Source organism: Taeniopygia guttata, chromosome 19, assembly GCF_048771995.1.
Source record: "Taeniopygia guttata chromosome 19, bTaeGut7.mat, whole genome shotgun sequence".
NCBI classification, from domain to species: domain Eukaryota; kingdom Metazoa; phylum Chordata; class Aves; order Passeriformes; family Estrildidae; genus Taeniopygia; species Taeniopygia guttata.
In genome coordinates this window covers 534,939-560,007 of record NC_133044.1, presented here as the reverse complement: position 1 = coordinate 560,007, position 25,069 = coordinate 534,939, and the positions used below count along the sequence as shown (strand labels likewise).

Here is a 25,069-nt window from a genome sequence, read left to right as displayed (position 1 = left end):
GCGGGGAAAGAATGGGGAAAGAACGGGGAAAGAATGGGAAAGGGGAAGAGAACGGGGAAAGAATGGGGAAAGAAGGGGCAAAGAATGGGGAAAGGGGAAGAAAAGGGGAAATAGGGAAAGAACGAGGAAAGAACGGGGAAGGGAAGAGAACGGGGAAAGGGGGAAAGAACGGGGAAATAGGGAAAGAACGAGGAAAGACCGGGGAAGGGAAGAGAACGGGGAAAGGGGGAAAGAACGGGGAAATAGGGAAAGAACGAGGAAAGACCGGGGAAGGGAAGAGAACAGGGAAAGGGGGAAAGAACGGGGAAATAGGGAAAGAAGGAGGAAAGAACGGGGAAGGGAAGAGAACAGGGAAAGGGGAAAATAACGGGGAAATAGGGAAAGAACGAGGAAAGAACAGGGAAAGGGGGAAAGAACGGGGAAATAGGGAAAGAACGAGGAAAGAACGGGGAAATAGAGAAAGAACGGGGCCGGGCCGGGCGGGGCCGGGGCGGGGCGGGCGCTGCCGCGGGACGTGGCCGGCGCGGGGGGCGGGCCCGGGCCCGGCGCGGCGATGGCGGCGGCTCCGCGGTGGCGGGAGCGGCTCTTCGCCCTCTATTTCCTCTCGCACATCCCGATCACGGCGCTCATCGACCTCCAGCCGCTGCTGCCCGCCGGGATCGCGCCGCGGGCCGTGAGTGGGGCCGGGGGTCGGGCCGGGGCGCCCGCCGGGGTGACGGGGCCGGGGCCGGGGCGGCCTCCGCCGAGTCTCGGCGGGCGGAGGAGAGAAACTGCAGCGAACGCGTGAGAGCGGCCGGGAGCGAGCGGTGCCGCTGCCCACGGCATGAGTCACAGCGGGTCGTTCACTGGGGAGGAGCAGGGACGGGAACAGGGCCGGGAGCGGGATCCGGAGACAAATCGGGATTCACGAATGCTTCAGCCGCGGCTGTGCCGGGATGTGGCGGCCGCTCCGGGTCCCCGTCCCACCGAGGCTCACCCGGACTGGGCCGTGGGGACGTTCCTCTGCCCGGAGCGGGCTGCGGGTGTTCCACAAGTGCCCAGGGACATCCTTTCCGCGGAGCGGCCCCGCTGTCCCGCTGCCGCCCTCGGCACCGGCCCCGGGGCTGCGGCAGCCACGTGCCCCGGCCTTGGCTCCTGCGGCATTCACCGACACCGACTTGTCCTCAAATTCCTACAGAAAATGCAACAGGGAGCTGTTGCCGCTGCAGGAGCAGCCATGCCAGCGGCCGAATTTATTAGTAAAAATCTCTGGTTTGCTGTGTTTTGAGCAAAATCATGCAAGACAATAAACATCATAAAATCAATTAAAATAGCAGTTGGACGGCAGGTAATTAATTCCGCCCTCATCGTCAGAGTGCGGTGGGCTGTCACCTCCTCTTTGAGCTTTACAGCTGGTGATTTGGTTCTTACCATCGGAACTGCCTGTAGGATTGCTCCACTATAGGAACCATTTCCAATTAATAGTTAACCAGCAGATCTCAATGCATATCTCTCTGTTCAAAGTCCAGCGTAAAGCCATGCTGGAGTTTACATTTCTGTCGGAAATTAATTGCAACTGACTGAGCCCAAATTCTGGTGCTGGTGCAGCAGCCCCGAAAGGAGCCCCCAGCCCCACTCAGAACCTTGGCCTCACACCCTGGTGGCTTCATCCTACGGAGAACCACGAGCTGTGCCCTGCTGTGGTGGATGCTCAATCACTGACTGTTGTTTTGGGTTTTTTCAGCTGACAGACCTGTTGCAGCAGTATGCAACTGCCTTCAGGGACCCCATGATGCTGCAGCCCCCGGAGTGGTTCAAGGCGTTCATCTACTGCGAAGCCTTTCTCCAGCTGCCCTTCTTCCCCATTGCTGCCTACGCCTTCCTGAAAGGTGAGGGGAAACCACAGTGACTGAGGGCATGTCCTGGGGGCATTTTTGCAGGACAGCTGCTGCTGTGCAGCAGAGAACGTTTCTGTACTATGATTAGGGGGTTTGAGGGAGGTACTGTGGAGGGCTGGGCTGCCAGGGCCCATACGGGTGTTCTGCCTGAGAAAGCAGCACGGTGTGGGACTCAGATTCAGTCAAAGAAAGAAACTGAGAGTTTCTAGCCAGGCAAAAAGCCTGGGAAAGACCTGGAGAAGAATGTAAATAATGCTTTATCTCTCTTGTTGTTCACATTGTTTATAGTTAAGTTCTATCACTGTGCGTCAAGCACTTTGCACCAATGCTGTGAATTGTTTTCACTTCAGAACCAATGGAGTTGGCCCTCACAAAGCTCTGTATAAAAGAGCAGTGTATTTTGAATAAATCAGAGTTTCACTCTCATGCAGCTTTCTGGTCAGTCTTCTCATTCCCGTCCTGCCTCAACAGCGACAGCACGGAATAAAGTTTGTCAGAAAAAAGTAACTACAGGCCCTTGTCAGGTGCAGCCATTTGTGTAACCGCCATCAGCATTTGACATCTGGCTAATTTCCAGGGCAGCTAAAGGTCTGGGTCAAGCCTGTGTACTCATTTTGTTACTTTAGAACATTCAGGATCACCCCTTTGTTCTAAATTGCCATCAGGGGAGAGAAATTTCCTCAGTTCCTACTAGTACTGAGGGTTTTTTCTGCTCCCTATTCAATCTGAGTGATGGCTTACCCTGGCAGAGAGGCAGCAGTCAGCGTTCTGTCACAAGCCTCGGAATTCTGGTTTTTCAAACTACTTAAATATGGTTTTCTTTTTGCTTCTGTACAGGTGGCTGCAGATGGATCAGGACTCCTGCCATTATCTACTCCACCCACGTGGCCACCACTCTGTTTGCCATCCTGGCCCACATCCTGTTCCACGACTTCTCCAAGTCGGAGCACGCGGGGCCGCAGACGCTGCGCGAGCGCCTGGTGCTGCTCTCCATCTACCTGCCGTACCTGCTGATCCCGCTGCTGCTGCTGTTCACCATGCTCTGCAACCCCCACTACAAACACGTGGAGAAGAGGAAAAGGAAGTAGCCTGCTCTGGAAGTCCAACACACCACACCTGTGCTGCATTTGCTTCCTCTGGGACAAACGTCTCCCTCCTGTCGGCTGCAGCGGCTCTTCCCAGAGCACCGGCTGCTGCAAGGAAAAATGGAATTGGTTGGAGCGCACAGCCCTGCTTCGACCACACACAGCTCTGGCAGGGGCCTGGGCCAGCCTGGGGTCAGGTCTGTGCAAGGCCCCTCTCCCAGGAAAATGGTCTTTTACCCCTTTGATGTTTAACTCTGTGAGGGACACGCACACAGACACACACACACACACACACATACACACACACAGACACACATTCAGTCACATTCTGCAGCTCATACTGTTCTCCAAGGTCCCTTTTCCCAAGATGACTGTTTGGAAACCACTCAAGTAGAAAATCTGTCTTCCAACCACATATTCTGAAGAATCCCCAACTCATTACACACAGATTTGCAAAGCTGTTCTTTTGCAGCATTTCAAATCATATCATGATTCTTCCTCGCCCCTTCCTTTAAAATTTCCATTGCCTTTGCTCTGCTTCATTTTGATTAATTATAAATGTCTGATCAATGATAAATGTGCCAAAATCTGGATTCACGAATGCTGAAGGATTCGTGGAAGTACTTCAGGAATTGTAACCAAGGAGTTGGAAATTTCTTTCTTCCCTAAAATTACTTCTGGTATGGAAATAAATAACTAAATGCATTAAACTGCATGCATTCTTCTTCAGGGAATGGCTGAAGGAACTTAAGAGTGACCATGAGATGGTAGAGAGGTCACAAGAGTAAATCCATGCATAAGTTACAACTACAGCTAGAAGTTCTGTGGCTGGGGTTGGTTTTTACCTGGAGCCTGGTGAGGTGATGGGGCCCGTGAAGCTGCTCAGGCACTGCTGGCACATTTTATTCACTGTGTAAAGTTGAATCCTTCCCCAGGCTTTGGAAAGGGCAACATTTCCATACTGAAGCGCTACAGACGTACACAAAATGCATCTCTGCACGTCCAACATGAGGCTTGAGTTCACACTTGTGTTTGTAGTTTATATATAGTTTGTGCACTCCTGGTGTCACTGACACTTGGAATGGTTTCCCTCATCAGTCTGGTGTTCCATCCTAATAATGCCCATAAAAGGATTCAGCTCTCATTATTATGACAGTCCTGAATGGACATTCCTCAGGAACAGTTCAAATTGCTTCATTCTCATGTAGTTTCTGCTTTTTTCTATCTGTCACTGGTCCATTCTGGAAATCATACATTTCTGTCTTTCTTTTGTAGTTCTATAGAAAAAGTAACATAAGCTTATATAGATCCAATACTGCTACTTGTGTGTAAACCTTTACACTGAAAAATAACAGAGGGGGAGCAACTAATTCTGGTACAGCTAGACAGTCTGAGAACAATAATTTATTTTCTGATTTCTATGAAAGAGCTGTAGACTTCAAAAAGTGACACAACAAAGCACCAGTAGCATTAATTCAACTGTAATTTGAATTAGAACTACTGACTGTACAAAACTGGTATAAAATCAAAGGCCAGAACAGTCTGTGCAGCTGTGAGCTGTCAGCCCTACTTATTGCCATGGTACACTCAAACCGAGGTACAGCCCCTCCATTGTACAAGCCATCTGCACTCCTGCTCAGTGGAAATTGCATATTTCTGAAATTCTCAATATTCTGGAATGGTCAAGTGTCCATGTGTGTTGGCTTTTATCTTAAAATCCTCTATTTCTGGAAAATGAACTGGTCGATGAATTCGTTCTGGTCCGCTTCGACTTTGCAGAGAGTCTCGTACTCGATCCGGTACCTGTGAGACAAAACAGAGGCTCCAGGACCCCGTGTGAGCTGGGTCAGGGCAGCCCCTGGGCGGTGGGAGGGGGGCTGGCTGCCAGTGTGAGTGCCCTGTATGCAGCAGGTGCCCGAGTCACGCACAGCTGCTCTTTGCCAGCCAGGCACGAGGCTGTTGCAGGGGTCTTGAGTTCTGCACAGCCCCTCCTGCCTCTGTTCAGCCCTGAAGTCCTCAGGAATGAACTCTGGTTCACTGCAGGGCTGGAAGGTAACTGCAGGCCTGTGGCATTGTTCCCATGTGCCCTGGCCAGGACACACCTTGGATGCAGGTGGGGCTGTCTGAACCACAGCACCGGCAGTGAGCCCTGTGTCCACCCTGAGCCTTCCCAGCCTGCACAGCACCCCGGAGCACTGAACACACAACTCACCTCTCCAGCTGCATCTTCTTCTCCGCTATCAAAGCCTGCAGCTGCTGCTCCTGAGCTTCCCTCTGCTTTGCGATCGACTTCAGCAGGTTCCGTGCGCCAATGGCCTGGCAGGACAGGGCAGGCATGTGTGGAGGGTTTTTGGTTAGCTCCTTTAGCCCCTTTCCCTCCCAGCCAGGCTGACTGTGAGGCATTCCAGCTGTGCCAGCAATAAGGGAGGGTGATGCTGTGCTCCTGAGGGGTTGGTGGAACTGGGGCTTCCCCCAAACTCCAGGAACAAATCGGTGACACACACACTGGGCACTGGTCCTACAGCCAGGCTCAGGCTGCCAGAGGCCTCTCCTGCCTCTGGAGGACAAGTTCTACCAAGATGGAGTGATTAAAAAGCACACATTTTATTTCTGTGCAGGAATATAGACAAGCAGGGACAGCAGGACTGGTACGTGTGTAAGTAATGTGACGCTATCATAAGTGTAATGAATTCATTATTATTGATTAATATTATCATTAATATCAATTTTAAAAGGCCCGGTTAATCCCAGGGGAATGCCAGCAGGAGGCTGACAGAGAATCCTTGCTTCTGCTGTAAAGGGAAGGAGGGATGAGAGAGGCCCCACACAGGACAGCGCACAGAGAGGTTAGGAATGTACTGCACCGTACCTTCATCTTTTCACTCTCTGCAGCTTTGGCCAGTTGGTCAACGAGCTCAACCAAGCTGCCCACTATTTTCTGAAATTCTGCTGTTTCTGTAAAGAAAAATATCGTCAAGTGATACCCTGAACTTCCCTAAATAGATCTGATGCTCCTGCTTTGCCGTATAGTTTTTAGGTGTCGTATAGTTTTCAGGTGTACGTTTAGAATTTACAGTAAACAGGCAGGTTTTACGATTCGGGCGGACTCAGAAGCAAGGGGCGAGAGAAGGGCAGAGGTGTCCGGAGCCGCCCGGTGCCCGGTGCCCGGTGCCCGGTGCCCGGTGCCCGGCCCGCGGCACTCACTGTCCACGAAGGCCCGGCACTCCTCGCGGAGCTGCGCCGTCTGCGCCGCCACCTCGGGCTCCAGCACCCGCAGCTTGTTCAGCTCGTCAAAGTGCAGCCCCGCCGCGCCCAGCGCCGCCTGCGCCATCGCCGGGACAGCGGGCCGGGCCGGGCCGGGCCGAGCGAACCGAACCGAACCGAACCGAGCCGGGCCGAGCGAACGGGCCTCCGCCGGCGCTGCCGGGCTCGGCTGCTCCGGCCCCGCCTCCGCCCGCGCTGCGCCCGCCGGGAGCCGCGGAAGCTCTTCCGGGCCGGCGGCTCCCGGGGCGGGCCGGGCTGAGGGCGGCCGCGGTGAGTGCGGAGGCCGGGCGGGAGCGGGGCCGGGCCGCCTCTGCTCGCCTCCCCGGCGGCCGGGGCGGACGGAGCCTGTCCCGGGCCGTGCCGCCGTTCCCGGGGGGCTCGGGCGGAGCGGGGCCGGGGCAGGTTCGGGGCAGGGCCCGCGGGCCGCTCGCTGTGACCCGCGCGGGCCGGGCCCTGCCCGGGGTGAGCGGCGGGGCGGGCTCCCGGTCTGCCCGGTACCCTCGGGGTTCCCGGTAACCCCGAGTTCCCGGTCTGCCCGGTACCCCCGGGCTCTCCCGTTCTCCCCCGGGCTCCCCCGTTCTCCCCCGGGCTCCCCCGTTCTCCCCCGGTACCCCCGTTCTCCCCCGTTCTCCCCCGGTACCCCCCGAGCCGCTCGGGTCGCTCCTTTTCCCGGCGGTGCCGGGCCGGGGCGGGTCCCGTTGCGGGGCCATCGTTCCGCAGCCCGTCCTGCCTCCCACGCGGGGCAGGAGGGACGGGACGGGATGTGGGGAGCTTTCGGTCGTGTCAAAAGGGGTAATTAAAGGTCTCGGGGCTGTTGACAGCAAAGGCTCCTCAGTGACCACTTACAGGAGTTGTGCTGGCTCCTGCTTGCGCTGGCTGGGCAGGGGGTTTAGCTTCTTTGCTGGTGTTTAGCTTCGTTCTTCGGTCAGAGCAGTGAGAAACCGCCTGGAGGGACAGAACTGACTGGGAACTCTTCTGAGGAGCTCTGTTGGACAGGTTGGATTCCTATCTCCTCAAAGCCTTGGTCTGGCTGCTGTTGCAGACATGCCACTGGTCTAAAAAAGGGGGTTTTGAGGGTTTATAGCAAGGCAAGACAGCGGTGACAAACAGTGGTGTACGTGATAGGGAGCCTTGTTTATTTTCTTTTCAAATTAGAACTACGTTCACTGTTTGGGGCTCCCGGATGGATGCAGGAGAGTTTTGAATGGAAGGAGTTACCAGAAAATAGAACCTTGTGATTCATCTTTTCAGTGTTGAGGCATTTGAAGAGACATTTGTGTCTCCAATTTAAAGTCCAGCCAATATCAACAAACCCCGCTCAGGGGGATGCACATGCACCCCAGTTGAAGGAGGTGCAGGAAGCTCTTCCAGGGCATTTCAGCTGGGCTCAAAGAGAGTTGGGTTCTTTTGGGAAGCCGAGGGGGAGCTGAATTCCAGCAGCGTTTGAGCCGGGCCCTCGGTGCTGTGTGGTGTTTGCAGTGCTGGCTGGAGAGACAATTACAGGAAGTCGGGAGAGTTTTGCGTGCCTCAGAAGTGTGACACAGCATTGGCTGCATCAATTGTCTGAAAAATGGCTAAATCGAGTTTTGCCAGGATGTGTGCACTTGCGTCCTTAGGAAGTGTTTCTTCTGCAGAGTGACATCCCTGTCTGTGTGTGGAGTGGCCGTGAGCTGCCGTGCAGAGCCCTCGCCGTGCTGAGCCCTTGCCTCGCCGTGCTGTGCTGACCCCTCGCTGTGCTGACCCCTCGCTGTGCTGAGCCCTCGCTGTGCGGAGCCCTCGCCGTGCTGACCCCGAGGTGATGCTGGCCCCTGCCCCGCCGTCCTGGCGCACTGAGGCGTGACCACGGCACCACGGCGGGGCCGGCCCGGCCCACGCGCTGCAGGGTGGTCATCTACCTCCAGAAGGACATGTCGGGGGACACGTGCCTGGGCAGCGCCCTGTGCCCGGCCGCGGGCCACAAGCCCAAGGCCGGCGGGCTGAAGGGCAGCAGCCTGGGGAACAAGTACGTGCGGCTCAACGTCGGTGGCTCCCTGTACTACACCACGGTGCAGGTGCTCACCAGGCACGACACCATGCTCAAGGCCATGTTCAGCGGCAGGATGGAGGTGCTCACCGACAAGGAAGGTAAACGGTTTTGTAAAACAGCTGGGGTTTGGTGGTGGTTTTACTCTGTTGAAGATGTAGAGAATGATACCTGCCAAAAATAACTGGGAACATTAGGAAGCCAAGTCCTGTCAGTGCTAGCAATCCTTTGGCTTTATAGAAATACTTGGTTTTGTTACTCAAATGAACTGGGGAAGGTCTGGTCCTCTTTCCTGCCCTCACAGCAGGTTGGTGGTGGTGTTGTAAAGACTGAACAGACAGTCTGTGGGTTGTCATTTCTGTCACATCGAGCAGTGGCATTATTCAAACCACACACGTAAGGAGGGACGTGCAGTTTTCAGCTTTGAGGCTCAGAATAGCCTGCCCTGCTTTGTTGAAAAATCTCTTTCCCCCCCCCTTTTCCTGAGCAGCATATTTCCGTCGTGGCTCATGGTGCCATGGCAGCATTTAGGGATCAGTCAGGCAGTGTGTCACCTCCAGCTGGACACAGGATATTTTAAATCCAGGATACATTATAAAGGGCAGAACAGACAATTTTGTGTAAGAGCCTCAGCCTGGATGGAAAACAAGAGTTTTGTTCTGACAGCTTCAGCTGGAGAGTCCAACAGGGGTTTAGCTTACTTTCCTAGGTTGTTTTCTGTACCTAGATTCCAAAGTAACCCTTTTTTCTGCCTTCCACGTTATGGGAAAGGGTCTGGCGCCGTACTAAGCCTTGTGCGTGCCTGATCCTACACTGCTATTGTTTGGCAGCAATCAGACATCCTGTTTCTTTGGGGAATGTGACTTCAGGGATTTTGTAAAATTGCAAGAATTTGTCCATTTGCTACTGTTTCCTCTGCTGCATCCCCTCTGTGCTTCCTCCTGATCTGTCTGTCCTGTTCTTTGCTCCTGTTTGGGGGCTAGAACAACTTTACCCCCCCACACTGGGTTTTCTGGGCTGATCTGCCTTTAATCATCTTCAGAACATTTCTCTCTCTTTTTACCTCCAAACAGCAGCAGCAGTTGTGTTTGGATAATTGCCAAGTCCTCCTTGTTAGGCCACAGAACTTACCCACATCTACTTGTTGCAGTCATTGGAGAATTCTCTTTTCCAGTCCTTCCTTGGCTCTGAGGTTTCTGACTGCCCAGCATCACAGTGTAGCACTGCAGTTGGGTTTCTGCAGCAGTCTCAGTGCAGTGTGCTGGAAGCAGTGGGAACATCTGGGCAATACTGAAGGGCTCCACTGTCAGGTTCTGTTCTGGAACCAACTTCAGTTTGCTCAAAGGCAGTAGGGACTTCCCCTGGGTGAAATGGGAGAAGTGTCCTGAGCAGTATCAGGAAACTCAGTGTTGTGTAACCTCTCCAGGGAGCTTTTTCTAGCCTCCAGTGTTGAGGTGACTGAAAGGTGTTGGTTATTTTTCAGGCTGGATCCTTATAGATCGTTGTGGGAAGCACTTCGGAACAATTTTAAATTATCTCAGAGATGACACAATTGCACTTCCAAAACACAGGCAGGAGATCAAAGCGTTGATGGCAGAAGCCAAATACTATCTCATCCAGGGCTTGGTGGACATGTGCCAAGCAGCCCTGCAGGTAAGAACAGAAGTATCCTGTGAAGTGTTTCATGGGTGTTTTGCTTATAAAATTTACTTAAGACAACTTGAGAGATTATTTCATGGCCTTAGAGATGGCATCAAGTCTGAGGTGTACAAGGCATTTTTAAAATACGATTTAGTAAATAGGTGGTGAGGGATCTGGGGCCATGGCCTGTCCTGGCCACACTTGGCTCTGTGTCCCTGAGGGCTGGCTCATGTTGGTGACATCCTGTTCTGCTAAGTGTTCAGTTCACAGTGGCTGATGCTCTTGTGCACTGGTTTGAGTTGATTAAAACTACTGCAGACTCCTTCTGTCCTTTTCTTCAAGAAAGGATGGAATATTAAACCCACTTAAACCAAGTATGACTAGACCTTGTCCTCGCTATAGCTGAGGACATCCACCTGCATCTCAGTATTTCAATTACTGCTGCCTTCCGGGGGTAGGAAATCTCTGCTGTGATTCTGGGTTGCAGATCAAGGTAAGCTGTGTGGTTACTGTAGCAACCCAGCTCTTTTCCTGTGCATCACAGCGTTTGGGAACATGGCTGGAGGGGCTGAAGGAGGCAGCAGCAGCAATGTCAGCTTTAGCATTCCTCTCTTATTTCCTCTCTTTCTTCTTTCATTAAAACAGGACAAGAAAGACTTGTATGAACCTGTCTGCAGCATCCCTATTATCACCTCACCGAAAGAAGAAGAGAGACTGATAGAGTCATCAATGAAAGTAACTGCTCTTATCAGCTGTGGATTTATGCTAAATGTGTTGAAACACTGAACTTACCTTTTCTTCTTTTCTCTCACTCCCAACAGCCTGTTGTTAAACTGCTGCATAATAGAAGCAACAATAAATACTCCTACACCAGGTATGGCCCTTCTTTTTTCCCCTCACTTTAGTGGGAAAGTTGCTTTTTTACTATGGGAGTGGACAATAGTGATGATCTAACTTCACTTCTTTTGGTTTGTTTTGGGTTTTGACAATCTTGCTTTGAAAGGTAATTAGGGTCCTACATTGCATGTCTGTCAATAACACTTATTTTTTAAAATAATGTGTTCACGCTGGCAGTGTGTCTGTGGTGTGAAGGATGCAGAGCACATGGCCCTTCCAGCACACACTAGACCTCTGCTGTCATCAAGCCAGAGAACGTCACTGAAGTGGGGTTTGATCATCTCGAGCACGGATAGTTGATGTAATGGTTTGGGACATTGTGCTGTCCTTATTAATTGTCTAAGTTGATCTCTAAAGGCTGGTGTGTTAGCTCATAGGGTCAGAGCAGTGTATTAGTATCTGAAATGGGCTATTACCCCTCTTTTCTTGGCAGCATGCGGCAATGAGTCACTACTTATTTGTATTCTGCAGTTGGATCAGTGCTGAAAGCTGGCAGAACATGCAGAGATGGGTGCATGAAAAGCCCTGTTCCTGCTTTTGTTGCTGTGTTTCAGTAACTCTGATGACAACTTGCTGAAGAACATCGAGCTGTTTGACAAGCTGTCCCTGCGGTTCAACGGGCGGGTGCTGTTCATCAAGGACGTGATCGGGGACGAGATCTGCTGCTGGTCCTTCTACGGGCAGGGCCGCAAGCTGGCTGAGGTCTGCTGCACCTCCATCGTCTACGCCACGGAGAAGAAGCAAACCAAGGTAATGGAGCTGCACCTGCCTGTGCTACGGGTTAGAAAAGGTCGTGATTAGCTTCAGGAGTCTGCAGAGTTTCTCTGACTTCAGGAGTTAACTTTGAATTTGCAGTGCTGCAGCTGAGGTTACCAGAGTCCAATGTTAACAACTGGAGATAGTATATTCCCTTGAGATCAATCTAAAAGATCAGGTGAGGGAGGTGACCTGGTGTTGGGAGTCACCCTCTACCAGAAATTTTTAACTCTTTATAATGTGTGGGTTTATGGCTCAGTACCTTTTCAGTGTGGGTATGTGTTCCAGTTGCTATCCTGGATGGATGAGGAACAGGACATGTGCTGCCTTTTGTAGGTTGAGTTCCCCGAGGCACGAATTTATGAGGAAACACTAAACGTCCTGCTGTACGAGACGCCCCGAGTCCCGGATAACTCGCTGCTGGAGGCCACGAGCCGCAGCCGGAGCCAGGCCTCGCACAGCGAGGACGACGAGGGCTTCGAGCTGCGCGACCGCGTGCGCCGCATCCACGTCAAGAGATACAGCACCTACGACGACCGCCAGCTCGGCCACTAGCTGTGCTGCGTCCTGCAGGGCTGCTGCGGCTCGTGGCTCGTCCTTGGCAGGAGCGGGGCATCCCCTGGACACCGATTTCATGGGGCGCCTCGGCCCCCGGGCATTGTGTGCACAGAGCAGCACTAAAGGCTGAGGGTTGGAGAACTGAGGTGTGAGCTGTGCACCTGGTGCTTTCCCTGCAGGCTGGCCCCTCTTCCTGCTGGGGAGGGGATGTGGGACGCTGGTTCTCAGTTTGTGGTTGCTCTTTCCTATCTAACAATTTGCCAGTTTCCCCCTTGCTGTGAGCAGCGCTGCTCCTCCTGAGTGAGGTGGGGTGGTTTGAAAAGCTCTTTCCAGACAGCTCCTCTTTCAGGGCCTTGTATAGTGGAACTTGCAGTTATTAAATCAAGATACTGAAGAGAGAACTTGAATGTGGCTGCTCTTACGGGATAACCCCCAGGAGAAACATTTGGCTGGCCAGTCAGCTGCACCTGTGCTCTCCCACCCCTGTCCCCAGAACACCTGCAAAGGTTTGTGTTCCAGGATAGTGTCTTTAAAACTCATTGATTCCAAGACAAGCTCTTCCAAAGTGGTAAGAATCAAGTCATCAGCCTCTCCATGTGAAAAATTGAAATATCTGAAAATGTAAATGTGCAGGTACTGACTTGTCTGGGGAGAGGGGGAAATAGGTATGGAGAGGGAAGAAACCTGAAGTAAGCAAACTTGAGCAGGTTGTGGCACTGTTGCCCTGGTTGAGGTTTGTCACTGTGTAATCCTGTTTATACAAAGAAGGGCAATCTGGGGAATTTGTTTTACGTTATTCTCTTCCTGTGGCCTAAAAGTGCTATTTAATGTTAAATTTCTCAAGCAGCGGGGGAAAAATTGCTGGAGTGGCTGGAGAAGTACAGGCTAAACAGTGTTTTCTAAGGCTAGAACATGTGAATTCAAGTTCTGTGTCCTGAATCCCTTCTAGAGTGTAGAAGCTGAAGAAGTAAAACAGCCATGAAAATATTGTTCTAGCATGGAACTGTGAGAGGCTTTAGGCACAGGAGAGAGGTGGCTTATACTGGATTTTAAGCTGAAATAATCACTTTTATTATGAGTGCTTGGCTTGGTGCTGATTGTACAGGGCACTTCAGGAGGTGGGAGTAAAATTGGAAATTTGAAAATTTAGAAATTTCTGGAAATTTTCTGGAAACGGTTTCAAGTTTAGTATGAAAAACCATTGTCATATTTTTAAAGTTTTGCTTGTATGTTTTAGCTGTCAGTAGCAGTTTTGCCACTGTCTTGGTTATTCCTGCTGGCTGCCCACTGGGAGCCAGGGATATTTTGGATATATTCCACAGCTGCCTTTGTGTTCCCATATCGTCCTCAGTCATGAAGCTCCAGATTCCACAGTGGTCAGTCCTGAACTGCTTTGACCAGTGCCAAATCTACCTGTAAGATTTAAAGAAAATTACTGCAAAAGCCTGGCAAGAAAATAATCCAAACTTAATGCAGGGAGTTCATAAGGAAAATTGAGATGTAGATGGTTTGGGAGTAATAGAAACAGGGGAGGGAACAAAAAATTATTTGCACCCATTCAGGTTTTTGAAAATTAAAATGTTGTGGGTTAGTAAGTAAACACTAACAGACTTCTAGGATTTTCTTGCTTCTCTAATTCTGCTAGAGTGTGATGTGGTTTTTTAAAACTCTTTCCCTCCACTGATGCTATTTAATTAGAAGGCACCAGCAGAGGCTGCAGTGATGGGGTCTTTGTGCTGCATTTAACAGCTTCAAGTTATTATCTTGTGCTTTTTCTGTCTTGTAACAAAGGCTGATGCCATTTAAAAAACACATGGCACTTCTGTTTCTTGGCAATTATTTATGTTTTTTCTTCTTGTTACTATCGTAGTGACTGTTAACAGAGTAAGTGATGCTGATAGCCTTGCAAAACTGTGTTTAAATGAAGTTATAAGCAGAAAAATGTCATATTTGCTTTTATTTTTTGTGGGGAGGACAGGTGTGGGAAGGAGTGTGTGAAAGAGTCAGATCTGTCTACTGCCCCAGAGGCTTTTTGTACTTGCAGGATTCATTAACAAAATGGATCCAACTTGTGAGTTAGTACACTGTAAGAAGCAGAGAAAAGCCTGTGTTTTGGTTTAGCTTTCCTTTCCCTATTTCCCACAGCCAACAAGTAGTATTAATTTCTGATTTTGATTTAGATTAATTAACCTGGGAAGCAAACAGTTTTGAGAACCATCTGGGTTGTGAGAATCTTTTACCAAGGGCAAAGGATCTTCTTGGTGTTTGTGGAATGTATCAGTAAGAACTGTCAGCAGTTATGCACGTTTAAAAGATGTGCAGATATCCTTTTAATTTCCCTGAGTTTTTCCTGAGTCCTGTTTGCCTGGAGCTGCTCCAGCACAGGGTGCCACTTAATCTCCCTTGCCCCAAAGTCATGCCCTGGTCCAGTCTCTGTCCCACGAGGTTCTGATCATTTCAAGTACTGGAGTTGAGATGTATCACATGCTTTGTATTCTCACCTTAATCGGTCTTTATGTCATTGAAAACTATTAATTATTGTGACAGGAATGTTCTAGACATTCTGGAACATGAGTTTACAGCCAGTGTAGTGCAGAAGCAGCAACAGTGAGGAGGATGATGCTTGCTGTGGGCTTGGTTTGATTTTGTTCTTCTCAAGGTTTTTCATTTTCAGACAGAATTCTCCCCAGGCAGTACTGAGATATACCTGAGCAAGGTGGGTCTGCCCAGCAGCCCCTGCCTTCCACAGTGAGGTTGTTCTGAGACAAACCGTGGCGTTTGGTGCCCACAGCCGCCCTCCCCGTGCCGTGGGACAGCTCAGGTGTGCCTGGAGCCCTGTTCCAGCTCCGTCCTCCCTCAGGGACAGACGGCAGGCTCTGTTTTCTGGATCTGTGTCCCTTCTCCTCAGCCAGTGGAACGGTAGTGAGACCCTCCCCTACCTCACAGGGTGGCTGACACTTAATTTGTTTATTGAGAGTAAAGCATTCTTTTGGATTTCTGTGATATTTTATAGCCAGAGGATAACAAATATGATTGCTAATCTTGTTTAAACTGACATTCTGGGATCAAGTTATTTTCTTAGAGATTCAGTCTTTGTTTTATTTTCATGTCTAACTTTTAAGGGTCAGTTTTACAGACAAAGTACTAGTTAATTCAGTAATTAATCAATTATCTGTTGATTAAAGTGTTTCACGAGTGCATTAAAAGGAAAAATAGAACACTAATTTTTAATAAAGTGTTATATTTTGTCTTCTGTGATTTTTCTCCAACATCACAGCTTTTTATTGGTAGTGTGGGTCTCTGGAACTTCTGTTGCGTGTTGCCGATGTGATCGATCCCCTCCGAGGATCTGGGGCTGGAGCTCCGGACCGGGGGGCCGGCAGCAGAGCGGGGGATCCGTGTGCCGCCTGCTCCGTGTCCCGCTGGCCCGCCGGGTCTCTGTCCCCTCTGTCCCTTGTCCTCCCTTGTCCTCCCTTGTCCTCCCTTGTCCCCCTGTCCCCCTCTGTCCGTGTCCCCTCTGTCCGTGTCCCCTCTGTCCCCCTCTGTCCCCCCCGGTCCCCCCGGGCCCCGCGCTCTCCCCGCTCACGGCGCCCCCTGGCGGCCGGGCTGCGCCCCCGCCCCGCCCGCTGACGTCACGCCGCGGTGAAGATGGCGGCGGGCCCGGGTCGGGAGCTGTGAGCGCCCCGGGCCCGCCAACATGAGCTGCTCGGCGGACGCCGTGAAGGACAGGCTGCTCTGGAACGTGAAGAAGGAGGTGAGGGCGGCGGCGGGGGAGCCCCGGGGCTGTGCGGCAGCCAGCGCTCCGGGTTCCGGCCCCGGGGGGCCGCGGGTCGCGGCGGACGCCGCGTGGGGAACGCCCTGCGGCCCGGTGCCGTCCCGGTGCCGTCCCGGTGCCGTCCCGGTCCCGTCCCGGTGCCTCGGCGGGGAGCGGGTCCGTCCGCCTGCCCGCGCTGCCGCCGAGGACGCGGATCTGCCCCGCGCTGCCCCGGTGTCTCGCTGCTCTCGTTCTCCGGGCGCACCTGCACCCGGGATGCCGCTCGTGGGACTCCTGCTGCGGCAGAGGCTGGCAGCGGCTCCCGCGCCCTTTCCCAGCGTTAGTGTTTCACGTAGTACTCGTTTTTTATGAGTTTTTACTTAACTGTGAGCTTTGGGGGGAAAATCGGAGATAAGAACGACATTTCTAAGGTGGATGAGCCGAGCTGACTGCCGGGTGCCAGAGCCTGGCACCTGTGTGCTGGGAAGGGTTAATTTGGGTGGCTGCTCCTGCACACAGCGGTGTGACATGCCCGGGCTGGGGCAGTCCGAGCCCTGTGTCCGCACGGAGCCCAGCCCCGCACCTGAGCGGCACACCTGGGCTCACACCGCGGCTGGGCCGGTGCCGCTCGGTCCTCGCACGGCGCTCCTTGGCTGCAGGGAGCGGCTCGGCGGTGCTCCCTGCCCGGAGCCCCGCAGGACGGGCAGTGGAGCAGCTCCTGCCGGGCGGGGAGGAGGTCCGGTGCTGGCCAAGCACTGGACCCTGGGCACCTCTGGACCCTGGGCACCTCTGGACCCTGGGCACCTCTGGAGCGCGTTCCCTGCGGCCATTTCTCCCCATTTTGTGGTTTTGTGGCACTGGCTGTGGTGAGCTGTCAGTTGTTCCACAGCAGCGAAGTGAAGATGTAATGCTTATCCATCACAGCACTAACAAGTATTTTAAACAGGTGCCTGCTCCTTCCCCTCCCCGGTTCACTGCTGGGGAAGCAGCAGGAGCCGTCAAAGTTCAGATGTAAAGTTGTTGTTGTTGTAGCCGAGGTTCCTGAGCCCAACTCCCGTGTCCTGGTACTCAGTGATGTTGGAATCAGAACACATCAGGTGTTGCAGGCAGCATGGAAGGGGCAGAGAGGGAAGGGCAGTCAAGGATGGTCTTGCTCTGTGTGGAGCAGCAGGACTGTGTCCCGGGATGACCCAGCCAGCAGCTGGCTCTGGGCGGGTGGTACCTGCTGAATGCTGCCACGAACGTGCCACTTCGATTAGAAATTTCTGCTTGAACCTTTGAGCTGAGGCAGTGTAAGGTTTTATTTAGAAGTGGGTGCGCTTGCTCTCCTGAGTAATGCTTAAATATATAAATAAATCTGATAAATGTTTTCCAAGTGTGAACATTGCAATCTTGTGCTAATGCATGCGATGGAAAGTGAAATGGATTTTCGTGATCCAAGCCAGCTCAAGCTGAGGAGAAGTAGTGGCGTGTAATTAAAAAATCTGAGGCTAATTTGTTTTTAAAGTATCTAAAATGTTTTTAATTGGACTCTGGTTTTTAAATTACTTGAATAATGCTTGAAAGTGTTATTTGTACCTTCTGCGTCATCTGCATTTTTGTCTCCGATTTGTTTTTTCCTTCTCCCAAGTCCTAGCCGATGCTCTTTTAGAGCACTTAGAGTGGCTTGGCTTTTTAGGGTTGGCCAGAGCTTTCCAGTCTAAAATAGCCACGAGAGCCTCTGTTGATTATAAGCAGGTTGAGGTAGCAGCCCTCACCTGTGCCTTCACAGACCTGTGTTAGGGCCCCTCTCTGTGCTCACAGTAAAAAAATGGCTCAGGTGGCATTGGTGACGCTGAGATGGAGATTTTATTTGTCTTCAATAATCAATTGACGGAGGCAGGAACTGAACACAAGCCAGTAGTAACCGCCCACCAGATAATGCTGCCCTTAATGACTGTATGTAACTTTTCCCAATAGAATTTTCAGCCTTGTTTTTTATCATGTGTGACTTCAGACAGCCACTTCTGTCTGCTTGCTGGGAAAACCTGACTCCACGTCCATGTCTGTTCTCTGAGCCCTGGTCCCCTTCCCTTATCCTCTAAACCCAGACTCTTATTTCCTGTTGAGTGATTTTCCTGTAACCTCAATAGCCAAAGGAGTTCATAGGCAATGGATTCTTTCTGTGGGCTGTTCCACCAAGCCTGGTAAAATTCAGTTGTCTTTGCAAAGTATAGAGCAGTTATCTCCAAAGTCACATGGTGCAAAGTGTTTAGTGTATTTTGCCTCAGTCCCTCAGCTAAAACTTCTGCATTTTTCCTTTGGGAAATTTAATGCTGTTTGCTTTTTCTCAGATGGACTTTCAGTTCCCATTCCCTTAGTAGGGAATGTATTTTGTTGGCTCTCACAGAAAGGAAGACATGTAATGTGTTTTGAAAATGTAACTGCTGGGATTCATGCTGGGGCCGCTTGGAAGTTCACATTTCAAGCATTTATCTCTCTCTGCAGGAAAATCTGTTGTGACAAGCAGACCCATAAAACAGGCTTTTTTCTCTGGCCATTTCCTTTTGCCTCCTGAAATGGAGGGTTTTGCCATTTCTGGATTTAAACAGTACTTTCTAGCTGTGAAACAAACAGGTTAACAATAACCTTAGCAGTTCTACCCTGAACGATTTCAGAGCACTTCAGAAACTCAATTGCTCAACTTGCAACTGGAATGTAAGGACTTCTGAGCAGAAGTGTAATAGTTATTGAACAGCTTTTATTACACTACCAGTCTTTCATCAGGAGTAAGGAGTCAGTGCAGCAGGAGCTGTCAATAAAGGAGGTGAGCAGTAGCTGCACAAGCTGAAGAAGATAAGGATGGGGGACATTAGGTTTTCTCCTTTGAGGAATAAATGTGTAGGCTTTAACTGTTCTCCTGGTTATTGAGGTATGTTATGAGCATTCTTCTTTACCACTTTTAAAGTTTCCTTATTATAAGTTTTTTTAAAATAAAACATAAAGGTATTTCTCTTATGTATTTCTTGAGTGAAACTTAATAAATAATCCATGGATTATGATGTGTGTTCAGTGTTTGACTGCCTCTGAAAGTTTTAGCCATTGTAGGAGGTGGGAGAAAGTCAGAGCAGTGGTCCACTAGAAGATGCTGCAAGTGCTGAGCATCTTCTCTTTGGGGAATTTTCTGTGCTTTATGTGTATAATGCTGCCACCAGAATCTTCTGTGCTCCTCAAGCGCTGGGATCTTTACCTGGGTAGGCAGAGCTTTCCTGTCCCTGCTCTCAGGGTTGGCAGCTTTTCCAGGGCGAGCAGGTGTCCCCGTGGCTGTGGCTGATGCGGTTCCTGTGCAGCTGGTGCAGGGACAGTGACACCGAGTGACACCGAGTGACACGCGTGCTCGCGGTGTCTCTGCCACCTGGCAGCTCCGGACAAGAGCCTGGCTGGGATCAGTGGCTCGTGTTGTTCTGCAGGGGAGGCACAGGGAACAGGGACCTGAGCCTGTCACAGCTGGCCCCACGCTCCCTCCCACCTGCACAGCTCTGGGAGCAGCCCTCCATCCCTCACACAAACACAGGTGTAGGCCGGCAGATTCCTTCCCTCTGGGGGCAGGTGGTGGTGTTTCTCTTAATGAGATTAATTTGCAGTTTGGTCAGGTCTGCTGGTAGCTGCCAGTGGGTGTGTGTGGAGGCTTGTGCTCAAAAAGCTCCATTGTCACGTGCCTCCCGAAAACAGAGACAAAGCAGCAGAATCCCCTATGAAGAGCTGTGCAATATCGCAAGGGAATTAAGGAAACAAGCAAAAAAAAAGCTTGTGTTCCATTTGAGCAGAAACACTTGCTTCAGCTCCTTGCCTGGAGCATCCATGAATTACGTGAGGGATGACGTGGGATTGAAGAACATTGCATTCCAGCTTTTGAATCTTCTCATATCCTGTCTATGCCTTAAAAATCTTTTCTAATAGCATTCAGTCACTCTCCAGAAAATGCACGGAGCTTGTTTGGCATCCAGTGGCAGTGGGGAACACACAGAGAGCCTGCTCTGTGTCCTTAGCTTTGGAGGCTGGGGTTGAAATTCTGAGAGACACTGGCTGGTGCTGCTCTAGAAAAGTAGGGTTGATTATTGAATTGGAAACACTTTTCTTTCTCAGTTTTTATACACTTAAAATTTTAATTGACTGTGGTCTAAATAACGTACTGAGCTGATTGGGGTGTGCCTGGGAAATGTGTGGTAGCAATGAATTAGCTGCTGAGCACTTGAGCTTTTGCTCCTCAAAACGACTCTTCCTCCCTGTTGTTAGGATTTGAATTCCAGTTAATGTTCTCTGGGATGCTGAGACTGACTTCATGTTCTGCAGTCCTGAAGTCATGTCTGTGACCTTGAGTTACATGTGCACAGGCTGGTGTGACTGCCTGCCAGCATAGTGACTCTGCTGCAGGACAGAAACTGTGACTGAAACTGTGCCAAAGGATTGCTGATTACACAGGATAATCCAGATGTGAGTGCCCATTCACGAGACCTCCTCACTCCTCTGCTTCTCCCTTCATACCCTTTTACCCCTCCACCTGCTTCACTGTGAGGTCCTAAGTGCTAACAGCCATGTCAGAAAAGCCACAGGAAGGAAACAAAATTGCCTGGCTCAAAGTTTATATTGTCCGGCCTCAGGTGTGAGCAGGGAGCCAGGTTTTATAAAGTGCAAAAGACTTGTTTTGAAATCCTCAGCTACAAAACAGGTTCTACTTTCAAAGCCTCTTACATGTTTCCTTTTCCCCCTCCAGTGTTTTCTGCACAACTCAGAGGGCTCCTGTTTGATAAGGAGCACAAATTCTGGAGGATCCACTTGATCCAGAATTTGGAGCGAGGCAAATGCCATGTGTTGAAAGGCTCGTGCAGCAAGTGCCAGAGCTGCAGCCTGCTGCCAGCCGGGCTGGGGGTGTAGGAGTGGGCACAGAGGCCCCAAGATGATTTCTGGGGGAGGGGATGTTTAATTACAGCATCCAGAATTGGTCTCACAGATGGTCTTGCTGGAGGAGGAAGCCCTTCAAACCGGAGAAGGCACCTCCACAGGCATCTGCAGCGCCCAGCTGTCGATGGCGCGCTGCACCTGCAGCCTCTCCTGGCCCAGCACTGAGGGGAAAGGCTCAAAACCTTGGGACGTGCCAGTGCTGTGAAGTGGTACCCAGTTAGCTCTAAATGTTGGAAGAATAGAGTGTCTGGTTGAGTCTTCTGCCATGGTAGCACTTACTTTCATATATAGAAAGTGAATTGGCATACGTTTAGTCAGAATGTCATAACCCTGTAATTGTAGCTCACAAATGAGAGAAGTCAAAAATTATGGCTAATTTGTATATGGAAGAGAGCAAGCTCTCCATGGCCAGGAGGAAATGAGTGTCTGATAAATGAGTTGGTGATGAGTTGGAAACCAATGAGGTTTCATGTAGTGTCAGGCTGAGGAAGCTGTTGGGGAGAAATCACTGGCAGATGAACAAGGGTGACTACAGCCGCTTGCCAAGAGCCTCATTGTAAGAATTGTCTGTTTCTTCTTTAGTTTTTGAAAGTCAGTAATTTGCAATGATTTCCCTCTGGAGCTTGGCACATCTTTAGCCCTGAAACTGGAAAGGAACTTTGTTTTAAATAATTAAAAAGTGTGATAAGTGTAATTTTATTTGCTACAATTGCTAAATCGTGTCTGGAAGTGAAAACTGAAGGCGCTGCCTTATCTGAAGGTACTGTAATAATTTTGTATACTGTCTTGTGCAACAGAGGTTTGAAGGCATAATTTGTAATTGCTGTGGCATGTTGCATGTTTCCCAGGTAGGGGGAAGGTGGCCCTAAACTTCTCTCGGAATGTGTGCCTGTGTCGCTCAGGGATGCTTTGTGCTTGAAAAAGAGCAGAATGCACAAGTGGAAATGGGACGTAGCGACACAGTCTGGATTCATGAGCAGAAGAGACTGTGTGAAGGCCAAGGATGAATCATATAAGAAGTCTTTCACAGCTCTTCAAAACTTATGCTGGAGAAGTTCTCTGGAGGGTACTGTGGGCACACTGAAACCTGCCTTTTACAGGGGCACACCGCAAACAGACCTGTCCTTGTTCTGCCAGAGGTTTCCTCATGCTGTTGTAAGCCCCTTAGGTTTGTTTGTGCCTTCCCTCCTGAAATCCATTCTTCCCTGCAAAATGTGATGAGGGAATTGTTAGTCTGTTGGTGAGGGGGAAGGGGCAAGCAGTGGTTGAAACTGAAACTCCCAAGTGCTGTGCTGATTTTGTTGGGCTCATACAATCATTTCTCTCTATTCATTGTAGGTAAAGCAGATCATGGAAGAAGCTGTCACCCGGAAATTTGTACATGAAGACAGCAGTCACATCATCGCCTTATGTGGTAAATGTCACGCAGAAGAGCTATTGTTACCTAACCTTACTTTTCCTCTAGGCATTTATTTTCTCTGCTGTCAGAGGTAAATGCAGGGATTTAGATATTAGATATCATGGTGTTCAGGTCCATTTCACCTCTGTATTTGCTACGTGTGTGTTTGCATTACAAATTTTAAAGTAGCTCTTACTAAAGTGTCATTATGCAAGTACCCAGCCAAGATGACAGGTGGCCTTGCTGGAGGCTGGCTGTGTGTTCCAGGGAGCTCCCAGTGTGGTCTGCCTACTCTCTGTTCCTGGAATCTTGTCCTGGAATCCTGTCCTGGAAGCTGTGCTGCATTGTTGGTGTAACAGGTGATGGGTGGCAGCTGTTTCTGTTAGACTCTGCTTGGCCAAAATTAGGAATACTTTAAAGTCTTCATACTTCTCTCATCCTCCTACTGTGATTGCAGTTGGTTTTGTGTTCTGAATTCTTCGTGGTTTGAATAACCTCTGCACTGAGCTGCCTCATTATTGCCCAGCAATCCTACCTGTCCTAAAGCAGGACTCCAGCCTGCTGCTGCTTTGAACAGAGGCTTGATTAACTCTAAACCAGAAGAAGGTGAAGCTGAATGTTCTGTTCTTTGGCTGAGTGAATGGAGAAATCCCTTCCAGCAGATTTGGCTAACAGCTCCTGGCTGGTGCTCTCCTGTGTGTACAGTTCTCTTCCCTCCCCCACTCCAGTTTCGTGTGACTCTTCAAGAGGTTTTTCCCTTCTATTTAAAATTAGATTGGTTCAGTACATGAGTCATTTTTGGCGAATCTTCATTATAAATATAGAATTCTTGTGAATCATTTTACTCTCCTGCTAGGCTGAGTTTAGCAAGAGCCTCTTAAATACATGATGGCTGATTTCAGGGTCTCTCTGCATCAGTCCGTAGCTGCCCTAGGTCTGAGGTGGCTGAAAGTGCCAATTAAATGTCATGTGCCCCTTGTCCTGGGAAATGCTCCAGCTCTGTGCCACCCTTGCTGGCCTGAGGAATGGTGCCTCTGTGCTGGCAGCTGTGCTCATCCAGCAGGAGGGATTTGTAACCAGGAGGACTCTGCCTGGGTGCTCTGGAAGAAGGAGAGCAGGTGTATTCACAGGGTTTCCAGGTTACACCTACAGTGTTTGTCCAAAAGCTGCCTGAGCCTTTTCTGTGCAACTGCCCACCTTTAGTCTGACAGTAACCTGCTGCTTGAAGCAATTAAAAAGCTTGTTTAAGTCAGCTTCATACTGCAAACAGGGTTTATTCATGAATGCCTCACACATGGTTACCCAGATGATCTCTACATTTCCAATATCTACTTTGAAATTAGTATTAGTAGTTTGTTCTCTTTGAATAATATTTTGAGCATAGTAAATGAAATAATCCTGAATTCCTCATGCTATAAGCTAATCACCATAGTATTCAGGTGGGTTATGGAGAGTTGGTTTTCCTTTCCTTCAGTGTCATTGAATAATCTTTGCCTTCCAGATCTGTTCCAAAACTGTGTCTAGACCAGACTTACAGACCAAAAATACTTTGCCCCTTTTGAACCCAAGGAGAACATTTGCTGTTTCTGGGTGCTACATTACTGCTCAGTCCTGATAGATTTGTTGAGGATCTTTGCTGCAGAGCCTGGAATTGATGCAGAGAAGAGGAGCAGAGAGCCTCTCCTAGAGGAGCAGAGGAAGCTCGGCTGGCTCAGCCCTAGGGGATGAGCCAGGCCGTTGATTTAGCTGCATTAACCTCAACTTTTTCTTTTTCCATCCCCATTATGCGTATTGCTTTTCTTATCCTATTAACTGATGAAAACAGCTGGGTTTTTTTCTGGGTAATGCTGTGCTTAAACAACACAGATCTTAAAAAGATAAGAACAAAACCACATCACGATCTGCCCAGTCATGCACTGGGAAAGGTGAGAGGGCTTGACTGCAGAACTGGGTATGAATATTAACTGAAGGTGTTTGTATGGGGTCTGTGGCTGTGTTTAGTCATATGTGCAGCCCTTCAAACAAAAGAATGATGTGGTGCCTGCCCGGGGGAGCTTGGGAGGTAATGAATTCCCATTAGTAAGCAGTCCTTGGTGCTTTCTCTGTGTGAATATACATCAGAGAGGTGGCCTGAGGCCTTGAAGCAGACATCTGCCGACCCAGAGAGAAGGGACACTTGCCTGAGCACAGCCAAGTGCTGGCTTGCTCTACTGCCAGCCCAGTCTTCTCTGAAAGCTGAGCAGCCTGTGAGCCCTTTGGTGGCTCTGGACGTGGTGGTTGAGGAGGTCCATGCACAAACAGCTCCATGCAGTGCTGGGGTGCCCTTGGCCAGCTCTGCAGGGTCCATCCTTCTGCGTGGGTGACTTGCAGGTCTAGAAGCACGACGTGCCGGGTGCTAGGGGAGTGTTACTGTACCACTTCTTCTCAGTGCAGGTTCTCCTGGGTGCTCCTGTGAGCTGCACAGCAGCTCCTTCAGCTTCTCTGCGCTCCCTTCACTCATAGAGAATCAAATACAGTCCTGACTTGTGTCAGGCTGTGCCAGTCAGAGCCTGACTCCATGCCTGCTTTTCTGAAGCACTCCTGAGCTGGCATTTGTGTCTTGTGCTGGTGCCTCTGCTCTCCTGCAGTGTCAGCGTACATCAGGACTGCATGAGCACTTACTGCGCTCAGAAACAGGGCAGGGAGAGCTATCACCCACAAGTGCTTCTGAGGTGTCTGTGCTTCAGGCTGTAATTCCACACTCGAGATCTGATGTGTGGGCCCGTATCCATCCCTTGCAGCCTCCTTTCACAGAGCCCTGGGGCATCTAGACTTGGATAGTCACCAGTGTGAGATGCTTCCTTCTTCAAAAATAAGTAGAGAGAATTGTTCTTG

At 50.4% G+C, this 25,069-nt stretch overlaps 4 protein-coding genes across 14 annotated transcripts in view; 3 read left to right on the top strand and 1 right to left on the bottom strand.

Moving 5' to 3' along the window:
* Positions 1 to 500: 500 nt before the first annotated feature.
* Positions 501 to 3,672, top strand: TMEM97 (transmembrane protein 97). The gene is made up of 3 exons (XM_002199716.7): positions 501 to 673; positions 1,724 to 1,868; positions 2,715 to 3,672. Exons 1-3 carry the CDS (start codon positions 554 to 556, stop codon positions 2,963 to 2,965), a joined length of 516 nt encoding a protein of 171 aa, XP_002199752.4. The 5' UTR covers positions 501 to 553; the 3' UTR covers positions 2,966 to 3,672.
* Positions 3,673 to 4,335: 663 nt separating this feature from the next.
* IFT20 (intraflagellar transport 20) lies at positions 4,336 to 6,408 on the bottom strand. Of its 2 annotated transcripts, NM_001245503.2 has the most exon segments (4): positions 4,336 to 4,765; positions 5,175 to 5,278; positions 5,832 to 5,917; positions 6,167 to 6,408. In NM_001245503.2, coding segments are annotated over 4 exon segments (399 nt in total). In that variant the 5' UTR covers positions 6,294 to 6,408; the 3' UTR covers positions 4,336 to 4,683.
* On the top strand, positions 6,390 to 15,359 carry TNFAIP1 (TNF alpha induced protein 1). Its single transcript, XM_002199732.6, has 7 exons — positions 6,390 to 6,496; positions 7,861 to 8,350; positions 9,733 to 9,902; positions 10,536 to 10,625; positions 10,712 to 10,764; positions 11,342 to 11,537; positions 11,880 to 15,359. Exons 2-7 carry the CDS (start codon positions 8,134 to 8,136, stop codon positions 12,096 to 12,098), a joined length of 945 nt encoding a protein of 314 aa, XP_002199768.2. The 5' UTR covers positions 6,390 to 6,496; positions 7,861 to 8,133; the 3' UTR covers positions 12,099 to 15,359.
* Positions 15,360 to 15,705: 346 nt separating this feature from the next.
* The window catches only part of SGSM2 (small G protein signaling modulator 2), a 35,920-nt gene continuing 26,556 nt past the window's right edge, over positions 15,706 to 25,069 (top strand). For 9 of the 10 annotated variants that reach the window (XM_030288155.4, XM_030288154.4, XM_030288152.4 and 6 more), the window contains exons 1-2: positions 15,706 to 15,855; positions 22,135 to 22,210. In XM_030288155.4, coding sequence (XP_030144015.4) covers positions 15,799 to 15,855; positions 22,135 to 22,210 — 133 coding nt within the window. In that variant the 5' untranslated portion in view covers positions 15,706 to 15,798. The remainder of the gene's footprint in view (positions 15,856 to 22,134; positions 22,211 to 25,069) is intronic. The other variant, XM_072916867.1, reaches the window with a different exon arrangement.

What these genes read in the sequence shown, in the direction of transcription:
- TNFAIP1 (XM_002199732.6), top strand. Translation starts at nt 8,134, where the DNA reads ATGTCGGGGGACACGTGCCTGGGCAGCGCCCTGTGCCCGGCCGCGGGC. An exon ending in TGATAGAGTCATCAATGAAA is followed by an intron (nt 10,626 to 10,711) that starts GTAACTGCTCTT and finishes CACTCCCAACAG; the next exon opens with CCTGTTGTTAAACTGCTGCA. An exon ending in CGGAGAAGAAGCAAACCAAG is followed by an intron (nt 11,538 to 11,879) that starts GTAATGGAGCTG and finishes TGCCTTTTGTAG; the next exon opens with GTTGAGTTCCCCGAGGCACG.
- TMEM97 (XM_002199716.7), top strand. Translation starts at nt 554, where the DNA reads ATGGCGGCGGCTCCGCGGTGGCGGGAGCGGCTCTTCGCCCTCTATTTC. An exon ending in CCGGGATCGCGCCGCGGGCC is followed by an intron (nt 674 to 1,723) that starts GTGAGTGGGGCC and finishes GGGTTTTTTCAG; the next exon opens with CTGACAGACCTGTTGCAGCA. An exon ending in TGCCTACGCCTTCCTGAAAG is followed by an intron (nt 1,869 to 2,714) that starts GTGAGGGGAAAC and finishes GCTTCTGTACAG; the next exon opens with GTGGCTGCAGATGGATCAGG.
- IFT20 (XM_072937190.1), bottom strand. Translation starts at nt 6,293, where the DNA reads ATGGCGCAGGCGGCGCTGGGCGCGGCGGGGCTGCACTTTGACGAGCTG. An exon ending in GTGCCGGGCCTTCGTGGACA is followed by an intron (nt 5,918 to 6,166) that starts GTGAGTGCCGCG and finishes TTTTCTTTACAG; the next exon opens with AAACAGCAGAATTTCAGAAA. An exon ending in CAGAGAGTGAAAAGATGAAG is followed by an intron (nt 5,755 to 5,831) that starts GTACGGTGCAGT and finishes TTCCCTTTACAG; the next exon opens with CAGAAGCAAGGATTCTCTGT.